Raw genomic sequence first — 22,727 nt, forward strand, 5'->3', positions numbered from 1 at the left:
AGATAAACTGTTACTGCTGTTAGTCATATCTCCTTGTGTCTACACCTCATCACATGCTGACGCTGGCCTGCTTACATGATTTTTTGCTGAGACAGAACATATTGACAGATTGTTCATGTGTACTTCACCCTTCTTGCAGCTCTGACCCAACCACAAGAACAAGTCCCAGCTAGCCAACAGAAGGTAGCTACATAGAACAGAGCCAAGCAGTTCCAGCTGAAGCCACCCCAAACTAGCTGACAGACAGGTGACTCTCAGACAAGTGAGTGTACCCAGCCTACACCAAAAGTTTGGCCCAATCCATCTGTAGAGTCAGTCAGGAGCAATAAATGCTACTGCTATTTGCCACTGAAGTTCTGTGAGAGTTTATAAAGCAACAGATAAAATGTAATAGGTATCTGAAACCAAGACAAAAGATAACCACAGAGTTTAAGCTGGGGTGCCATGTAGCCAAATCTGTTTTTTAAAAACTTTGTTTATGAATGGAAAACAGATGTGGGGATCAAAAACAGTGACCAAAAAAGTTAAGAAATTAATAAATTTAGAATCAGCCCAAAAAGGAGTAGAGAGGAAAGAACATTCAAAGTACAATATTGGATGCTGGTGGAATTTTCACATAAATCAGATACATTCAATGAAGAATAGAGAATTTTTCTGGTAGTACATACTGGGCTGTATCCCCAGCCTATGTTTTATTTTGAGACTGGATCTCACTAAGCTGCTAAGTTGCCTAGGCAGACCTAGAACTTGAAATTCTCCTGCCTCAGCCTTGCCAGGGTGCTTGACTATAGGCCTACGCCACCGGGACTGACTGAGAGAATTTTAAAGATGAATCTTACACTTTTTGCCAAAATAATTACAAAATGACCAAACTGATTTAAGATAATTGAGAAGAAATGTTAAGGTAAAACATAATCACTTCAGAAAATGGTACTTCAATACTGACAAAGGCATGCCATTTTATACTTTTCCCAAGGTTAAAAAAAAGAAATAAAAAATTCAAGGTCTTTTGAAAAATAAGATCATCCAAATGATTAATCCTTAGATTACAATGAGTAAGCAAGAACCCAGTTGCTTAGAATTGAAGACACAGCACTAGACCTCTTTTTTTTTTTTTTTTTTGTGATACTGGGGATCAAACTCAGGACCTTGCGCTTGTGAGGCAAGTGCCAACACCACTGAGCTAAATCCCAGTCCCAGCCCAAGACCTTTTGAAATGACTTTTCTAAATGAAAACTATAGGGGCTTTAATTAGATATTTTCTGCTTCACTTTCACCCCTTTTTTTTTTCCTTTTTGAATAGGTTATTTTTTGATTCATAATCTGAAATACTTCGGATACAGAATGTAATTTTAAAATTCTATATAATTTCTGGAAAAAATGAATTAATATTCACTTTATCCCTGTATATAATCACATACTTTTTAATTCAAAGCCATAAACCAAAGCCTTCTTATGCAGAATGAAAATGTTTACATATACAGAATCCATCAAAAAAAGGTATACATCAGGAAAAGAAAAATTTGTATAAATATTTCAATACTAAATTTACTGAGACATTATGAAATTAATACAAGTTACCTTTGTGCTCTATGATTACAAGAGGTGTTCAAAGTGGTGGCCACTGGTTTCCAGACATTTATTAGTATGGCAAACTGCTGAAGTGTGTATACATCTTTTTGGCGGACTTTGCATGTGTATAGACATACAAATGTATATGTATATATAAGTTTAATTTTAAAATAAAATGTAGGAAATGCATTGTTAAGTAACCTCATTGTTTGAACATCATTGAACATATTTATGGCTATAATGGCACCAGACAATGTAATCTTACAGGACCCACTATCATGTATGTGACCCATAGTCAACTGAAATGCAGTTATGCAAGACACGCACAGATAGCAAACCAGTGAGGAGTCAAACAGTAAGATGGTAAGAGGTTAAGACATCAAAAACATGTTTTTCCAGAAGAAATAAAAATAAAGTGAATGCCAAAATCAAGAGCAGAAGTGACAGAGGTATAAGACAATATACAGTTACATTTCTGGGCTAAATTACTTTAAGTATCAAATGACATAAAAATACCCATTTATGAGGCTGGGGATTTGTTCAGTGGCACCACTGCCTGCCTTACAAGTGCAAGGTACCCAAGTTCAATCCCTGGTACCAAAAAAATTTAAAAAATAAAAAATACCCATTTTATCTTTATAAAATAGACTTGTTTGTACATCATTAGTTGGCAAACTAGGTATAGAAGCTGAAATCAAGGAGTACTTAAACTAACCTTGAAATCACAAATCTTTTCCTATAACAAATGACAAGAAATCAATCATGCATAAAAAGAAATGTACACCCATGCCCCTAATATAGGTATATGAAAAAGTCTTGGAACTTGCCTCTTTTTCAGTGTCTCTGGAGATACATGTCCACTGGTTCTCCTTCACACTGTATGCCCAGAAGTCAGCAAGATCCTGTGTTCCATCCCAGCCACCAAACAAATAAACAGTCTCTAAGAAAAACAGAAAAATAAATGTTTAAAGAAAAAAATTTTTAAGGATAAGTCTTGGCCAGATGTTTCAGAGATCATTTTAAAATGTACATCTCAATACATTTTAAAATGGGATTTTTATATTTTAACTTTCAAAATGTATACCAGCCTACTACTCCCTAAACATGAGTAGATGGAAAGACTGCTACAGGTCACTATTTTGACAGATGTGTGAGAGATTTGTTTAAAAACACAATCTCTAAACCATGTTCCCTAACATTCGATTCCACTGTTCTTCAGTGGGTAAAGAAATAATCTGAATTTTCAAAGTATTCCATATGAATCTGATGTGAAGCCCGTTTAGGAGTTTCTGTGGCAGGCTATAAAAAGCTTATATCAACCAGCTTCATAAAAACACCACTTTTCATACACTAAAGGTCTATGTTATTTGTTACTCAGACTTTAAAAACTAGAAATCCTAGAGGAATCTGAAGTATAGAAGTATAACATAAGAACATCTGGCATTTCTGAAAAAGCCACATTAAAAGTGGTTTCTCTCTAGTACATAACAAAAACAATGGTTAAAATTCATTTAAAGTTAAAGTTATATATCTTAATCATAAAGTAACTCATAATTCTGGTATTCCCAAGAAAACTGGGAGATTTTTTTCCCCCGATATATTGTGGTACCTTTAATTCTTCAGAAAGTTACCATTAAATCATTCTAGCCACTATGTCTTGAGAATTTGGTTTCTTCTAACTTTGAAATGTCTATTCCATATATAAACTTTATCATTGGGTAAAAATGATTTCTTGCTCAGTAAATAGTGAATGTTTATATATAACACTGTATCCTAGATCCTTTCTTATACAATAATGCTTTTCCTTTCTTCAAATATTCTGCTTTTTATAAATATCTACTGGTCACAGAAACCCATCAGCTTTTTTTTTTAAGTTAAGTAAAACACTACAAAGAAAAAGGAAAAGTCATTGAGGCTCCAACTGATATATCCTAAGGCTCTGTCGTTACATAAATAACTATGAAAAGTTACAACTCACAATGCACGTGGAAATACTGTACACTAAAAAACTTCTTGCCATTCATAGAGTTAGATTATCTTCTAAGAATTTCTGTCATACTTTCATATAATTTCAAACTCTCAATTTTTTAAATGAAATGCTCAATCTATCCCCAGATAATTTGGAGAAATCCAAACAATGCTTCTCTGCTCTCTAGATAAGAACACTCCATTGAAGCAGGACTGAGTTCTAGAACTAACTGGGTGATCAAGTACAGAATATTTAACCTCCTTTGGTCTTATTTTTTCATTTACAAAACTCTGAGTGTTGTTAGCTCTGAATTACATGGAAACATTCTAAAGCCTGTTGCACATGAACAACCTTTCTATCTTCAAAACATGCACTAAAATATAAAATAATTTTTAGTTTCTAAGTACCACAAATACAATAAAAAATGGCATTATTTTATTTGATTCTGGGTCTAATTCAGTACCTGAAGAACTTTTGGCACTGTATAAATATAAAACAATGGTAATTATTTTAAACTACTAAAAACTTATTAAATTTCTCAACTATGAAATAGTCCATTATCACTAGTTAAGTAACATTCTGTTTCACAAATGGCACACAGTGATGCCCAGACACTTGTAGTTTTACGGGAAAAAAAATTAAAGAAGTCTCATCTGAATTAAAAATTATTTGCCAAGGCCTTACTACAAAGGCAATTAACCCTGTTAAATTCTGAACCCTGAAGGAGGAGGGGGTATATAACTAAAATAGCAATTGCAATTGACCTTTTGTTTTATAGTGTTTCTGGGCACCTTCCAGATAAGGTTACTCTGGTTCATTAACTTTAATAACCCTTTCTCTTGGGCTCTGGGTTCTCAATGTTCTTTTTGAAAAACAGGTCTTTTTGTATGCAAAAATTCTCACAGCAAAGAAAACCCACATTTCCACAACAGCCTCATTGATAGCTGAGCAAAATAAAATCTGGCACAGAGTAAGCATCCCAATGGAATTAAGCCAAGATGTCATTCTTGTCCATGAAAGTTTTGTGGTCCAAGTTGAAGTTTAATAGTAAAATTAAATGAACTGGATGAAAACTGACCCTTTTGACATACCTGAATGAAAATGCATAGCAAAAGTTTTAGTTAAATCATCAAACCATTTAATAAAAAATAATTATATAGAAACAAAGACCAACAAAAGTATTATTTAATGCATAAAAGATAAAAGATGATGATGATGATGACCAAGCATTTACAATCTTGTCAAGAGTATAAAATAGGTATATAAATCACTGTAACACATGATAGACTAAGTACCATAACAAAGGTAAAAAAGTACCACAGCAGTTCAAAAGTGGAAGAGAGTATGTCTGGTTGAGGAAACTCAGGAAAGGTTTATACTGACGGTGGTATTTGCCCTACACATTACAAATTGGCTTTGTGTTCTGGTAGGCAGAATGGGAAAAGACGAGGAATTTCCAAGGAGAATGAAAAGAATAACAAGGATTCAGATACAGAAAAACATATTCGGAAATATTTTAAAAGACATTAACATCAAGTAGCTCTCAGCTACAGTCCTGGTTCTATTACCAAAGCTCTGTGACAACCAGCAAGCTCCTTAACCACTGGTTTCCTAATCTCTAAAATGTAATGTGGTATCTGAGAAGCTACTGTAAGAATTAAAGTATAACATGTCCTTCATTTAATATTAAATTTAATAATTTAATATTAAGTGGTTAAACTGTGCTGTGATGAATATATGCACTGTTTGATGTAAACTGGCCAGAGGTTAAATTAACAGAAAAGGTTAAACTACAAGAGCTTTGAACTTGACTCCACAGACAGTAGGGAAGCTACAGAAGAAGAGTTTAAGGAGGGAGATGTGTCACAAGGCAAGAGCTGAACTTGCAGCATACAGGGCTGGAAAGGAGGTGCCAGAGATCGAGAGATTGGACGTAATATGGTTAGTAATAGTCTGTGTTCAAAATGTCAAGCCAATTTCATTCTGAGACACTAAGTGAATGGATTCATCATTACTCAGGCCACAAATACTAAAATTCAACCATATTCTTTGGTATAGAATATGTACCAAATGGTACCAGTGCCAAATAAACCATAGGAGTACTTACTACCAATCTATACAGTTTACATGCACTAAAAATAAGGTAGCTACGTTAAGAAATGTGAAAATATCATGCCTACTATTTTGCACAATGAAACATTTTTTTATTTTATTTAAAATACTCAACCACAGTGCCTGCTGTTTTACTCTAAGGGATAAGTCAGACTGTGCCAATTATAATCCTCCACAAGATGGCACACTAATTTTATAATTAAATCTGTCTTTTCATTTTGAAACTGTATAGAACATATAAACTAAGCGCTGACATAGCCTAGGTCTAAAGCTTAAGACAATTTATGTGTTAAAAAAGCAGTATGAAAAGAGTTAACAGACTGGTGATGGAAGTGAGCTTAATTCTTATTTTAAGTAGACACCAAGAGAAAAACAAGTAAAATGGAAAAAACAAACACAAAAAGCTCTAAGACAACAAATTAGTCTTCCAAATAAAAGAAATCCTGTGAAGACATTTTTAAATTAAGAGTTTAAGATGTCCCTCTAAAAGTTCAAGTTACTAAGCCTGTAAAGATAGTTTATATACTTTTTACCAATCCTCCCTTTTTAAAAACAGTACTGAGGACCGAACTCAGGGCCTTTGCACAGAGCTACATCCCAGATATTTTTTGTTTTTTTTTTTTCTTTTTTGGACAGGCTCTCCCTAAGTCACTAAGTTCAATTCTGGCTGGGATCAAACTTGTGATTCTCCTGCCTCAGTTTCTCAGAGTTCCTTGAACTATCAAGATTTGAAACATCTGCTTTTTTCTTTTTTAAAAAACAAGTATTTTTTAAACTGGTTTTACAGATTAATGGTTTTTGGGCCGGGGATTTTTAGCTCAGTGGTTCCACTGCCTGCCTCGCAAGTGCAAGGTCCCAAGTTCAATCCCCGGTAGAAAAATCAAAACAAAAATGGATTAATGGTTTTTATTTCTTGTAGATCTGTATGTACACATATATAACATTACTTTGATCATTTTCATGCACCTACCCCCCCATCATTCTGTTCCTAGTTTCACATTTTGCAGAGGTGGGGATGGGATTCAATGATTGATATATTTTACTCATATTCACCCTCCTATGCCTTTCTTAAATATCTAAAGACTGATCTTTCGAGTGAATTCAACATGTAGTTACTTTTCTCACTAAAAAGTTTCATTTTATGCATATACTATATCAACTTGTATTCTAAAGTTTGAATTATTTTCTGATAATTGTATGAAACAAAAAGATTCAAGTTATACATATCTTCAGAAATATATGAATGTTTACATTAACAACCAAAACTAATTTTACTCACCTCCTTCAAAAGTTTCTTCAGGTAAAATCAAGAAAAACCCCATGTAGCATCAGATAATACAAAATGAAAGCATTCTCATATCACTTCCATAAAAATAGTTCAAGGTTCAAATATTTATACACATGCTCTTCTAAGTAACAAGCAACTCCCCATCAACTTCTTTGGTAGATACCTAATATTGGGACTCTGCCTCAGACTCAGTATCTATTCTGACTAGGATCAGATTCTCAAAATTTACAAGAGTTATAAAACAAGAATAGCCTCATCCAATTTCTTTTTTTTTTCTTTTTTTTTTTCTACAGGGAGTCTAACTCAGGGCCTCACATTTGCTAGGCAGGCACAGCACTGCTGAGTTACATTCCTGGCCTGCCATTTACATTTCTAACTGAATAGACTTCCATGCTGAAATAAAATAGACATTTCTCTTCTCTCTTTCTAATCAACATATCTTACTCAGAGCTGAAACTCAACTCAGCTAAAAAAACGTTAGTATTAAGTACACAAATTATAGTCAATAAAATTCACAAAAAAATCCAGAAGGAAAAATACTACATTCTTTCTCTACATGTTATGAATTAAAGGATTCCCTCAAAATAGAAGAAAGTATCAACAGTAAAATTTATACTGTCATGTACTTTAACTGTCACTCTATCCTTTGAGCTGCTAACAATATAGGGGAGATTTTAAAACTTATGACTGAAAAAAAAAATTCAAGTACTATTAAATCTTAAATTAACTTTTGTTGGGTGTCTGACAATCTGAAGCCATGGATTCTCATTTCATGAAAATGGACAGGCTGGGTGAGGGATTTGGCTCAGTGGTTCAACTGTCTGCCCTGGAAGCACAAGGGCCTGAGTTTGATCCCCAGTAACTAACACACACACACACACACACACACACACACACACACACACACACACACACTAGAAAAATGGACAGGCAAAAATGTTACATGTAACTTTGAAAGATATAAGGCCCTTTGGTCTAGAAACCTTCAAAATACATACTTAAAAATGATTGGGCTTCTTTAAACTCTGTAGTATACTTAATGAACCAACTTTGATAGGACAGAACTTGTACATTATTTGAACTCTACCTAAGGAAAGTTATCCTTTACTACTAAATTTACATGATCTTTTCTTTTTTTGGTACTGGGGATCGAACTCGGGACCTTGAACTTACAAGGCAGGCACTGAGCTAAATCCCCAGCCCTAAATCTACCACATCTTTATCAACAAAACTGTTGGGCCGGGGATTTAGCTCAGCGGTTCGGTGGCCTGCCTTGCAAGCACAAGGACCCCAGTTTAATCCCCAGTAACAAACAAACAAAAAAAACCCCAAAAAACTGTTAAGTGCATTTCAATATTTTTTCTTTAAGATTTTAGAAGTATATTTATGGTTTTCCTTTCTTTCTAAAACACCAATTAGAACAGGGTACATGGATCTAAAAGATGAAACAAATATAGTGACTTTTTTATAATGTGAGACTGTTGTTAAATTATTTTTTCCTATCAACACTGCCTTTCAAAAATCAATAAATGTAGGCCAGGTGTGGTGGCTCACACCTAAAATCCCAGCACTCGGGAGGCTGAGGCAGGAGGATTGCTGTTGAGTTAGAGACCAGCCTGGGCTACATAGTGGGTACCAGGTCAATCTCAACTACATAGTGAGACCCTGTCTCAAAAAACAAAACAAAACAAAACAAATCAATAAATGTAATACAAAAACCATATGATCATCTCAACAGATGCAGAAAAAGCATTCAACAAAACCCAACACCCATTTATGACAAAAAAACCTTACATAAAATTGGAAAAGATGGTCTCTGTATCTCAACATGATAAAGGCTAGCTATGAAAACCCAACAGCCAACATCATACTAAAAGATCAAAAATTCAAAATGTTCACGCTAAAATCAGGAACGAGACAAAAATGTCCGCTATCACCACTCCTGTTCAATATAGTTCTGGAAACATTAGCCACAGCAATTAGGCAAGAGAAAGAAATCAAAGGAATACAAGTAGAAAGAAGTTAAACTGTCACTATTTTTTGAACAGCATGATACTTTACAAAGAAGATCCAGAAAATTCCATCAAAAGGCTTCTACATTTAACTGACATTCAACACAATAGCAGGATACAAGGTCAACATTCATAAATCAACAGCCTTCTTGTACACAAATAACAGACTCACTGAGAGAGAAAGTAGGGAAACAATTTCTTTTGCAGTAGCATCCAAAAAACTGAAATATCTAGGAATCAGTCTAACAAAGAAAGCAAAAGACCTCTACATTAAAAACTACAGCACTCTGAAAAAAAGAGATTGAAGAGGATATAAGAAAATGGATAGATATCCCTTGTTCCTAGGTAGGAAGAACCAATAGAGTGGAAATGTCCATACTTCCAAAAGTGCTATAGATTTAATGCAGTCATGACTGAAATCCCAACAGTTTATTTCATAGAACTAGAAAAAACAATCCAAAACTTCATTTGAAACCAGAAGATACCAAGAATAGCAAAAGCCATTCTAGCAAACAGAGTTATGAAAGGCGGTATCATAATCCCCATCTTGAAAGTATACTACAAAGACAATGTGATAAAAACAGCATAGTACTGGCAAAGAAACAGAAATCACTGGAATAGATTAAAAGATGCAGAAAAAACTCCAGATGTACTCAGATACCTCACTTTGACAAACGAGCCACCATCCTCACTGGAGGAAAGATAGCCTCTTTAATAAATGGTGTTAGAAAAACTGGATTTCAGCCTGCCAAAGATTAAAACTAGACACCTGTATTTCACCATACACTAAACTAAAATCAAAGTGGATTAAAGATCTAAATATTAAAACAGAAACACTAAACTTGCTGGAAGATAAGTTAGGTAGAACTCTTGAAAACATTAATACAAGAAAAGACTTTTTTTAACAAAACCTCAGCAGCACGGGAACTAGCACAAAGAATCAACAATTGAGATCTCATCTTATTAAAAAGCTTCTGCACTGCAAGAGAAACCAAGAGAGCTAAAATACAACCTACAATGTGGGAAAAAAAATTTATCAGCTGTTCCTCAGACAAAGGACTACTATCTAGAATATATAAAGAACTTAAAAAAATCAGACTCCCCAAATTTAAAGACCCAATTCAAAAATGGGCATCTGAAATGCACAGATAAAGAAGTAAAAGCAGCAAATAAACATATGAAAACATGTTCAACATCAATGGTCATTGAAGAGATGCAGATGAAAACAACACTGAGATTCCATCTCACTCCGGAAAGAATGGCTGCTATGAAGAAATCAACCAGTAACAAATGCTGGCGGGACTGTGGGGAGAATGGAACTCCTCTCTATTGTCTGTGGGAGTGCAGACCGGCACAACCACTGTGGAAATCAATATGGAGATATTTCAAAACACTAGGATTGGAGGTCCCATTTGATGCAACTATTCTCCTACTGGGTATCTTCCCAAAAGAATTAAAGAATCATACCACCCAAGGTTATAGCAGCAAAGTTTGTAGTAGCTAAAGCTTGGAAGCAGCCAATTTGCCCATCAATTGGAGATTGGATAAAGATGTGAGATTTTTTTTTTTAGACAATGGAGTACTACTCAGCCATAAAGAATGAGAAAGTAGAGACATTTATAGCTAAATAGATGCACAGTGAGGCCATACATTTACCTGAAATAAATAGGACACACATGTGTAAATACCAAATAGTTTCCCTGGTGTGAGAAACTAAAAGTGTAAATAAGGATCCAAATGTACAACTGATAATGTGAAATAGGAAAAAAAGGTCTTAAAGGACTAGGGGAAGTGAGAGGGGTAGGAGAAAGGAAAGAAAGGTAAGGCAAAAATAAGAGAAAAGGAAAAAATGGAAACAAAGTCTTTGTAAATAGGGAGGGGTGGAGGGTTTGAAGGGAGGGCAGGGGAAAGGGGAAAAAATAAGAACCAAGATACATCATATAAAAGTACAAGTTCCCAGCAATGAATGTAACTGAATTGTATATCTAAAATGTACCAATAAACTTAATGAAAAAAATGCTCCTCGAAAGGCAATTATATTAAATATGTAAGTGTAATAAAGTGATTAGGGAATCTTAAAAAAAAAAGATATATTAACCAAATATTACTCTAAAGAATGCAAAGCTCTACATAACACTCGATTTTTCTAGCCAGATCCCAAAGTAATGATAATTACAGCTTTAGGAAGTACAGTCTAAATCAGTGGTGGTGAACCTATGGCATATGTGCCACAGTGGGCACTCAGAGCCCCCTCTGTCACCTTGTGAGTCAAGTCACCCCAGCAGCTGAATATCATAAAACAGTTGTTTTTTTACAACCAAAAGGTTAGTATTCAGGTTTAATTGCCGTGTTAGCCACTCTGCAATTAGTAAGTGGTTTTTAGGCTGCAGTTTATATATACTCCATTTCTAAAAGGTTTGTCATCACTGGTCTAAAGAGTACAAAAGAACAAGCTAAATTGTGAGAAATTTTAAATGTATTACAGTAAGACCAACAAAAATTCACCTCAGAAAAAAACAGGATCATATTATAATAATGATATGAAGACATGATACACTTATCACAATTTATAGCAGTGTATCAGTATGGTTTCCAAATAGTTTTCTTTTCACTTGACAGGAAATAGTTTTTTTTATTCACCTGAAGAAATCTTCAGAGCATGTGTATTTCATACCAAGCTCAATGGCCATAAAAATAAATTAGCCAAGATTCTTGTCCTTCCCCTCTCAGTAAGTCCACTGCGGCTGGAGCGCTCGACCAACAGGAATGGTATTACAAGCAACTCTGAAACCACAGAGAGAGTAAGCAAAAGTAATCCCAGCACTCTACAGAATGAGCACAAATTTGAGACGAGACTGGGCAATTTAGTGACTTCGCAAGACTTTGTCTCAAAATGAAAAATAAAAATAGGGTTGGGGAGTAGCTCAGTGCAAAGGCCCTGGGTTCCATCTCCTGTATCACATAATGATGATACTGATGATGAAAATGATGATGATAAAAAGAACAACAAAATGTTATTCAAGTGTGGGGAAGGAATGAATATTCTGCCTAGATATACTCCTGAACCCTGAACTAATACTGTCAACTGCATATATCTCTTGGACATCTCATTGGCATCTCAAACTTAACCTGTCTAAAATCAAGTTGCTGAAAAACTCAATATATCTAATCCTCTTGTTTTACTCTTAAAGAACAGCTATACCATGTTTTTAACTGCCCTATCAGATCTATAACACAGTGTATAAGTTCATTTGCTGTTGCCAATAATATTATTAAAACCATACTGTATGAGCTTTAACAACAACAAAAAAAAGGTTTATTCTGTCTCATAGTTCTGGAGGTTCAAGGTCAAGAAGCTGCATTTTGGGCCGGGCATGGTGGCATATGCCTGTAATCCTAGCACTCAGGAGGCTGAGGCAGGAGGATCACTGTGAGTTCGAGACCAGCCTGGGCTACATAGTGAGTTCCACGTCAATCTCAACTAAACAGTGAGACCCTGTCTTAAAAAAACAAAAAAAATAAACAAGAAGCTGCATTTTGGTGATGGCCAAGTCACAAGGCAGGTCACACTGTAAAAGCCAAGGAGCCTACATACATATCTGTGTGTCCTCTGGTCTCTCTCCTTCTTCTTATGAAGCCAAGAGTTATTCAACCATGGGAGCTTCACCTTGGTGAACTGAGCCAATCTGAATCACCTCCCAAAGGCTCACCTCTAAAAACACTACAGTTGGATTAAATTTCTACCTTCTGAACACTTCACAATGGGAATTAAATCTCAATAAATGAGCCTTGGAGGACACATTCCAACCAAAACTTACCTAAAATTTGACCAATTCTCAACATTACTACTACCATTCTTACACAAACCAATGCTATCATCATTTCTCAAGTAGACCTTCTTACAAGAGCTGTCTGCTTCTGCCTTTTGACTCCAAAAAGAAAATTCCAAAATCTCATTCTAAAAGAGAAAACATCTTAAGATTTTGGTTTGGGAAAAGAAAGTCATGTCACAAAGTGTGGCATTCTGCCACCCTGCTGGCTCCACTACCATTTCCCCCAGGTTTGTGCTTCTTTCTCTAGTCCTATCAAGCCAATGCTTTTCTTTCTTACTGAAAAAACAGTGCCTTCTACAATTGGATCTTCTGATATTTTACTTTGTACCTTAAAGGACCTTTTCTAAAATGAACACTAGTGAGTAAAATTTTCTCCAATTAATATCTATATATCTATCACACCAATCTTTTAATACTTCATTACTGATATTCAAAAATATATCTTAATTTTTAAATTCTAATTCTCATACTACCATATTAAAATATAAATGCACTCAAAGTCTAGAAATACTAATTTTCCTTGAATATATCACACACATAAGCCACATATATACACACATACACAAATAAAGGTCTGTATAATACATTTTTTTGGGTAATGCAATTTCATTTGTACAGTAGCCTCCCCTATCTCACTAGCCACTTCTTGGTTTAGGTTATGCCTATAGCCTGTGTTTATTTTCTTTGCTACTTAGCGCTAGCCAATAACACTTTATCTTTATATTGAATAAAAAGTATATTCCTTTATTTATATATTCACTTTTATTTGATGTTTTAAAATCTAAAGCGATGATGCACTGGCAGGTTAATATATGAATTTACTACTAATGGGTAATAATACCTTAACTCTTTAGAATTATGTTGAGACCTTGAAAAACAATTCATAATTTTTCAAAAGATGTTACTTTTTACTGCAAGTATTACCAACCTGTTTGAACATCAATAACCATCTGATGGCCCCCTCTCATTCCTGGTCGGTTATCTTCTCCATCACCTGAAGCAGAAACGAAATTTTCTTTTAAAAGAACAATAAGAGGGCAAGGGATTTAGCTCAGTGGTTCTAATGCCTACCTCTCAAACGCAAGGACCCAAGTTTGATCCCGGTACCAAAAAAAAGGAGCAGCTGCAAATCTACAGTAACTTTGTAAGTTTATACTGGACAACAAAAATAACTCATACTTACTCTTTCAACATATTAAAAATGAGTAAAAGCATTCATAAAAATAGTACAACTTAAATCTATGTTTATAATTACTGTGATCTTCCTTTCAATTGCCTCCTGGCTATTAATGCAACCAACAGCTATTTTCAGCTTTCTATGAATGGCATAAATCAACAGAGGTACTGGATATTCTACAAAACACTAAGACAAAAATCTCAAAACTACAATACTGAAGTGTCAAAGTGAAGGTGTGTAACAATCACAAAATTAGGTCTCATGTCTGTGTATTCCAGATACAGTTTCTTGGTACAATGAACAGCTTTAAGGTTCATAAACTAGCTACACAAATCTGTTAACAAATTTTATATTAATGATAATTTCTTTACCATATTTATTGTGACAGTATTTCAGAAAGTTCCTGCATAATTCATTAACTATTCTGAATGCTAACTGAGAAATTATAAAATTTACTTCACTGTGATTTTTATTTTTACTCAGAGCTTAGTAGGGCAGTAAAAATATAATTTTTAAAATTAAAAATGGATATTTTCAAACTTTTGATGGAGAAAATTATTTTTCTATTTGTATCTAATTCTATTTTACATCAAGTCTTATACAAATGAAGAAATAATTTCATTTCCATGGTTCAAAAGGTTATAGAATTCCAGTATCTTAATAAAAAGAGGAAAGCATATTTTTAAATAACTTCCCCATCGACTGAAATACATAACTTTGCTAGTGAGATTTCTTGTTTTACTTATATAAAATTGAGAACTTTTACTTTTTTATTAATTTCACAGGGCTACTACAAAAACAACTGAAACATCAGTTCCTATATAGTCATGTACCATTTACAAATGAGAAAACATTTTAAGAAATGTGTCATTGTGTGAACATCATAGATCATCATATTTACACAAGCCTAGATGGTATAGCCTACTACAGCCATTTTTATCATTGAAAGCTCTAAAAGGTTTTCTGCCAGTACTATAGAACATGTTCCTATATTGAATATTGTAAGCAACTATAACACACTGAATCAATGTTTGTGTATGTAAACATACCCAAACACAGAAAAGGTTTGGTAAAAATATCAGGTGACAGGAAGCTTTAACTCCCTATAAACTTATGGGACCAACATTATTGACCAAAACATTGTTACACAGTACATGACGATATACTCAAAATTTGATGGAAAACCAACCCTTCTCATTATTATTGTATTTGATGGCTAATCGTTCACAAATTCCCTATAAATTCTTTCTCATTTCTAATAGATGGCTTTTTAGATTTTCCAGTTCAATGTTATTAAAGGTTTGTTTTCTTCTTCTCCCTCCCAGTCAGTATTATCACTTTAAAGAACTCATTAAGTAAAAACTAATGTGTTTTCATTTTATATATTTAACTCATTATTTTCCAAATACTCATGTGTCTCTTAAGAAAATTACCTCATGTGACATAAAATAGAATGATGCTCATTTTAACACAGAAATTATGGAAGTTTAAGAACAAATTTTCTCTGCATATTAACATCTAATATGATGAAGGGAAAGCTGTCTATGTTTAAAAAGAAGGCCTTAGCAATATATTAAGTCCATAAGGAAAAAACTTAAATCCATAAGGAATATCACATAGAACTGTCTTCCTTTAATGAAAGTAGTACATTGAAGAACAGCTGTACTACATTAACTCTCTGGCAAAGCAGTTAGTGCAGATGAAGAAGTGACAAAAACTTCCCTCTGTATGAAAATAATGCAGTTAGTAAAGATAAAGGAGACAAAAATTCCCCCTCTATAAAAATAATAGGTTAATGAAGCAGTATAAACTCTTGACTCAGATTCTGAGTGTTGATGAAAACAGTCCCTAGTAGAATCTAATGTCCTCTGTAATATACATCTCAAAGAAGAAAGTATAAGCCTCAACCCTTAAGGCTTCAAACTCACAGTAGTACTCAATATAAATGCCTGTAAAGATTCAACTGTAGTGGGCCAGGGATTTAGCTCAGTGGTTCCGCTGCCTGCCTTGCAAGCACAGGACCTGAGTTTGATCCCCAGTACCAAAAAGAAAAAAAAAAAAAGATTCAACTGTACTATTTTTTATTAGAATTATACTTGTTTTTATCAGTATCCAGTTAGAGGCTCCATACACTTATAGTGGTCTGCCCATTGTTGTTCTAAGAAGCCTTGTTAAGATTTAAGAGCAATTTTGCAGAACTTATAGTTTTCAGGAACACATAAACTTCAGCCTTGAATTTTATTATATTTTAGAAAAGCAATTTACAATGGTATTGTGTAAAAAAAAAAAAAAAAAAACAACAACAACAACAAAAACACAACCAAAAACTGACCAACCTTCTGTTACAGCAATAAAGTAAAAGTTTAAAAGATAATAAAGTAGGGTTGGGAATGCAGTCAGTAGTAGAGAACTTGCCTTGCCATATGCAAGACCACAGGTTTGATACACAGGAATGAAAAAGAAGAAAAAAAAAAAAACCACCATGTGTATGTGTGTGTAACTCTAGTTAAGGCACATATATGTTATTTTAAATGCCTGCTTTTTATAAACAGAGTTCTATGACACTTGAGCTATCTTGGGAAAATTAAGGACTGAGATGCTAAAGAAAAAGCACCCCAATCTAGAAAGCATGACTTACCTTTGGTGCTTTTGGGAATGATCTGACTCCATCGTGGCTTATATTCTTGTTGACTGATATACTGATTGAACAAGCCATCTACAAATATCAAAGAATGAGAAAGAATTATATCTTAGCCAGACTTTTTATTATAGAAAAAAATTAAAATGTAGAGCCCTACATTAAGAGCAATTACAAATATGTCACTAATATAACAACACATTTTCATAAAATATGCACCAGTTCAGGTTCTCTTCAAGCTTCCCCACATATAAACAATAAAGTGTTAGTTAATACCACCACAAAAAATTGCATTAGTGGCAGATCGTATTAATGTACTATATTTCTCAATATTATTGCATCTATTATATATAGTATAAGATATATTACATAAGGGCAATTATGTGGCATTAACAGAGGATTTAAATAGAGACCATGAGAAAAAAACAGGGGCATCATTTGGGAGGAAAAAAATTGGAAAGCAATTTAAGCCTATAAAACAGAAACAGACGATAAGATAATTTATAAATAATCTGAACAAATGTTCTAAAAGTCACTGAAACAAGGACATACCCAGACTTTAAAAATTGTTTCTGGAGTTCGATCGGTAGCGGGAGCGGAGAGCGGACCCCAGAGAGCCCTCAGCAGCCCCACCGCCGCCGCCGCCGGCCTAGTTACCATCACACCTCGGGAGGAGCCGCAGCTGCCGCAGCCGGCCCCAGTCACCATCACCGCAACCATGAACAGTGAGGAGGAAACCCAGAAGCTGCCCACCATCTCCCTACCTGGCTCTGCCACCCCCCGCCCTCAGCATTGCCAAGCCTGGCACTCTGGGCAGCAGTGCAGGGAGCAGTAAGGTTTTGGGAACAGTAAAATGGTTCAATGTAAGAAACGGATATGGTTTCATCAACAGGAATGACACCAAGGAAGATGTATTTATACACCAGACTGCCATAAAGAAGAATAACCCCAGGAAGTACCTTCGCAGTGTAGGAGATGGAGAGACTGTGGAGTTTGATGTTGTTGAAGGAGAAAAGGGTGCGGAGGCAGCAAATGTTACAGGCCCTGGTGGAGTTCCAGTTCAAGGCAGTAAATATGCAGCAGACCGTAACCATTACAGACGCTATCCACGTCGTAGGGGTCCTCCACGCAATTACCAGCAGAATTACCAGAACAGTGAGAGTGGGGAAAAGAATGAGGGATCGGAGAATGCTCCCGAAGGCCAGGCCCAACAACGCCGGCCCTACCGCAGGCGAAGGTTCCCACCTTACTACATGCGGAGACCCTACGGGCGTCGACCACAGTATTCCAACCCTCCTGTGCAGGGAGAAGTGATGGAGGGTGCTGACAACCAGGGTGCAGGAGAGCAAGGTAGACAAGTGAGACAGAATATGTATCGAGGTTATAGACCACGATTCCGCAGGGGCCCTCCTCGCCAAAGACAGCCTAGAGAGGACGGCAATGAAGAGGATAAAGAAAATCAAGGAGATGAGACCCAAGGTCAGCAGCCACCTCAACGTCGGTACCGGCGCAACTTCAATTACCGACGCAGACGCCCAGAGAACCCTAAACCACAAGATGGCAAAGAGACTAAAGCAGCCGATCCACCAGCTGAGAATTCGTCCGCTCCCGAGGCTGAGCAGGGCGGGGCTGAGTAAATACCGGCTTAACATCTCTACCATCATCCGGTTTAGTCATCCAGCAAGAAGAAACGAATATGAAATTCCAGCAATAAGAAATGAACAAAAGATTGGGAACTGAAGACCTTAAGTGCTTGCTTTTTGCCCATTGACCAGATAACTAGAACTATCTGCATTATCTATGCAGCATGGGGTTTTTATTATTTTTACCTAAAGACGTCTCTTTTTGGTAATGACAAACGTGTTTTTTTAAAAAAGCCTGGTTTTTCTCAATACACCTTTAAAGGTTTTTAAATTTTTTCATATCTGGTCAAGTTGAGATTTTTAAGAACTTCATTTTTAATTTGTAATAAAAGTTTACAACTTGATTTTTTCAAAAAAGTCAACAAACTGCAAGCACCTGTTAATAAAGGTCTTAAATAATTAAAAAAAATTGTTGCTGGCACTCATATAAATACAATGGGCAGAGGAAAGGATAAAGATGAGGAAAACTACATTTAATTCCATTATGTGATCTCCCATCTCTCATCTTTAACTACATTTTAATCTTTATACCCTCAAATGAAATGGATTCACTGCACTTGATACCTTCCATTCAACAGTGATCTGTGTCAGTACTTTTTCTTAGCAAAATACAATAGAACTAGAAAAGGAATGGAGGATCAGCATCTTTAGTTTAGTCACCGTATAATACATCTTCAAAATATTAAAACTAACTCTTTATGGTGCAATTTCCATTATTACACAGGATTTTTTTTTTAGTGCAAGACTAGCAACAAAAGTAACAACAGTAGCAACAGAACTATATTTATTTTTTCTTTTACTTTTTTAGTATGCACCTGTACTACATGATTACATACATGTAAAGGATTAGCATTTTCCCCCTCCCATCTTTTATTTTTCCAGCATCAGATTCATTTATTTATAAGACCTTATAAGATAATTATCATATATACGGTTGAAAACCAGACTAATAAGTAGAGAACATATAAGACAATTGTACAAAGTTAAAGTACATTTTTCGATACTTTGTTCACACTGGATTACAATATCTTTTTTACCCTCTTTACTCCCATCATCTGTCTTTTATTTTGTACTTTATGTACATATGTACTTTTTCCATATGAGAGAAATCATGCACTATTCAAACGTGTGTGCCTGAGTTAATTCACTTAATATTATAGTCTCAGGGCACTTCCATTCTCCTGCAAATGACTTGAGTTTATCCTTTTTATGGAGGAGTAGTTCTCCATTGTATATAAGTATCACATTTGTTTTATCCATTAATTTGTTGATGAATATACAAGCTGTTTCCAAGATTTAGCTATTCTGAATTACTCTGCTATAAACATGGGCATCCACACATCATTGTGCTATCATATCTTTAACTGTTTTAGGAAGATATCTAGAAGGGGAAAGCTGGGTTAAATTTCTACTTTTAATTTTTTGAGGACTCTCCATAATGATTTCCTTAGTATCTGTATCAGCTTACAATCTCACCAACAATGGAGAAGGGTTTCTTTTTCCCCCACAGCCTTGCCAGCATTTGTTACTGGGTGATTTCTTAATGGCAGCCATTCTTTCCGAAGTGAGTTGGAATCTCAGAGTTGTTTTAACCTGGATTTCTTGAATGGCCATTGAGGGTGAACACTTTTTCATGCATTTACTGGCCATTTGTATTTCTTCATCTGAAAAGGGTCTTCATTTCAGATGCCCATTTTTTAAACTGAGTCTTCAAATTAGAGTAGTCTAATTATTTTGATTTCTTTATATATTCTAGATACTACTAGTCCCTCATCAGAGGAGCAGCTGGCAATTTTGTTTTCCCATTCTGTAGGTTGTCTCTTCACTCTTAGTGATTTTCTTTGCTACACAAAGAACTTATTTTACTGAATACTTTCCAAATGTTAAAATCTGTGCTGCTTTCCTTCTCTGGTTTAATTCCAAAAATATACCTAAGAACCAGGTATTATGAGGCCGGGGATGAAGCTCAGTGGTTCCGCCACCTGCGCAAGGACCCGAGTTCAATCCCCAGTACCAAAAAAAAAGAACTAGGTATTATCATCTACCTTACACATATGGAAATACATATTTACAAAAAGTAAATAACTTAACCAAACACACACAGCTCTTAAATAGTGGGGTAGGAACTTAGGTTTTACATTTTTTAATCTTTCATCAATAAATTCTTCACCTACTTCTTAAGAGGGGTTGTCACAGTGATTCCCATAACTGTAGTGGTCTGAGGTTCCCACAAGCATTCATTCTTCCCCAAAAAACTGTCAAAAGCCCCAACCCATACTCCTCCTCAACAAAGATTTGTTTAGGAATAGTATGGAACCCGATTCTCTAGACAGTGCTTCACTGACTTCAAACAGACATACAGGTCAGAAAAATAATCTAATTTTATTCCTCTAGACATTTTCATATCCATATGCAGTGTACAACTGCAAAAGTCAATTTGTAGAGGTAAGAAAATGAAACTGATACTATAATGATGACAGAATGGAGGTGAAGAAAATCTGACACAAAATCAACCAATCATAAAATCTATCTTATCTCTGGACTTCTTGTTATGTGATGTAATAACATTTCCTTACCAAGCTGGAGTTTATTTTGTATGTACTCAAATGCATCATAATTCATAACTACCTTTACTATAAATTGAGTCTGATTTCATCCTGAATAAATGTTTTGCTTTTAGTCACTGAAACCAAAGACTTGTCCAAAGAATTTATAAGTAAAACTGTCTCCATGACTTACATTATTTGTCAGTGACATGCAACTTAGATGAATCTCCCTAATCTCTTTTTTTTCTGGGTCATTTATGAAGCTCAGTTTTAACCAACTTTTTCAGCTTTCAAGTGTTTCAGCTTATTTTAATGGGAAATTCCATCCTATACAACACTCATCAAAATTTTCTTTGCCTTTACAATTTTTTTTAATGTTTTTAAAACTTTTTAATTTGCCCGTCTCTTGCTCTTTATTACTTTTGCCTCTTCCAGTCAAGAAGTCACACGATTCTTTTTGGTGGCTCTCATTCCACCATAGAGATTATTAGAAATGTGAAGGATATTACTCACATATAGCATTATCAAATCAGGAAATACTTTTTAAAAAAGGAGATCTCACGCAAGAACTGACTTTTATTGAGCATCTACTGGATGAAGATACTAAACAGGTTAACTCATTTATACAATAAAACCATGTATTGAACATTATTAATAAAGGTAAAGTTTGGAAAATCAAGGTTTACAGAAGTTAAAGTTTAAAGGTGAATTTCAAAATCCATATTTTAATTTCATAAACTGTAAAATATAGCTAACACATATATCAAAGAGTGCTTCCTTAAAAATCTGAGGTCAAACATTGTAACAGCAGATATGGAAAATTTCATATGTTCTACTTAAGAAGAAATGAAAAAGAGTCAGACAAAAATTATTGTTCCAGATCATTCTACTACAATATTAAACAAATCAAAAATTATTTAATAGAGGAACAAAAAAGATGAAATAGAGAGAGGCACAGAGAGAGAGGGAGAGAGAGAGAAAGAGGAATATATAATCCCTCTTAACACCTACTGGCTACTATGCCTGAAGATTACTATTTATTTCTTCTAGAAAATTATTCTGACACTATTTCAGCATGTTTAACAAAAAAATCCTATCAGTTGAAGTTGTTCCATGTAAGTTATGGCTACTCTGAGAAGCTAGTTTACCAAAAAAACAAAAAAAATAAAAGGCAAACCAAATCATCTCTTTCATTGGCAAAATTATGATTTAAAACATTAGTAGAAGCTTACTAATTCAAGTTTTCTCACTCCTGCACAACTGCCCAACTTTATTATTCACATCTTAACTTTTTGATACTTTTTCATTTTATAATATTAACCAATCTAACCACAAGGAATTATGAAAAACTATGTTGCACTTTCCAGGAAAACATAAGTTAAAGATTTTTTCCTACTTAACCTATATTAATCCATATTAGTGACTCTTGCCAGGGAAACTAGGGTTATCAATAAACAGTCCAAATCAAATCTGGAGTAGGTTATGTGCAACAGTTATTCTTAATGCATTGACAGGCTTAAGAATCTTCTTTTATAACTTCAAAAGAAAACAGTGATACAAATGTATATTAATGATTTGGTAAGCAGTAAATTCTCTTTTAAACAAAAAAAAAATGCTTAAAATCTTAATTTTTTAAATAAAAGAAGCTTACTTTTTAGAAATAAATTTCTGTAATCTTGAAGCTCCTCAAGGCAATCAATAAAAATATCATGAACATTAAAGCAGTGTAAAATTATTTTAAAATACATTATTTTCAATATCTTGTTTTAATAAAACAGATCTTTCTCAATCTTTCATACCTAAAAACAAAAAGTAGGGCCGGGGATTTAGCTCAGTGGTTCCACCACCTGCCTTGCAAGCACAAAGACCAGAGTTCAATCCCCAGTACCAATAAATACATACATACATACATACATGCATACATACATACAAAACAA

The 22,727-nt window shown here is 34.6% G+C and overlaps 2 protein-coding genes across 3 annotated transcripts in view; one reads left to right on the plus strand and one right to left on the minus strand.

Annotated features, from left to right (window-relative positions):
- Mkln1 (muskelin 1) overlaps positions 1–22,727 on the minus strand; it is a 103,616-nt gene that overhangs the window by 58,354 nt on the left and 22,535 nt on the right. For both annotated transcript variants that reach the window (XM_019205662.2, XM_019205663.1), the window contains 3 exons: positions 16,602–16,679; positions 13,715–13,780; positions 2,400–2,512 (listed from right to left, as the gene is read on the minus strand). In XM_019205662.2, the coding sequence (XP_019061207.2) occupies positions 2,400–2,512; positions 13,715–13,780; positions 16,602–16,679 (257 nt within the window). The remainder of the gene's footprint in view (positions 1–2,399; positions 2,513–13,714; positions 13,781–16,601; positions 16,680–22,727) is intronic.
- Positions 17,320–18,653, plus strand: LOC104853662 (Y-box-binding protein 1). Its single transcript, XM_010611740.2, has 2 exons — positions 17,320–17,326; positions 17,427–18,653. Exons 1-2 carry the CDS (start codon positions 17,320–17,322, stop codon positions 18,236–18,238), a joined length of 819 nt encoding a protein of 272 aa, XP_010610042.1. The 3' UTR covers positions 18,239–18,653.

The sequence above is a fragment of the Fukomys damarensis genome, unplaced genomic scaffold (genome assembly GCF_012274545.1).
Source record: "Fukomys damarensis isolate Sample0158 unplaced genomic scaffold, DMR_v1.0_HiC HiC_scaffold_4, whole genome shotgun sequence".
Lineage (NCBI taxonomy): Eukaryota > Metazoa > Chordata > Mammalia > Rodentia > Bathyergidae > Fukomys > Fukomys damarensis.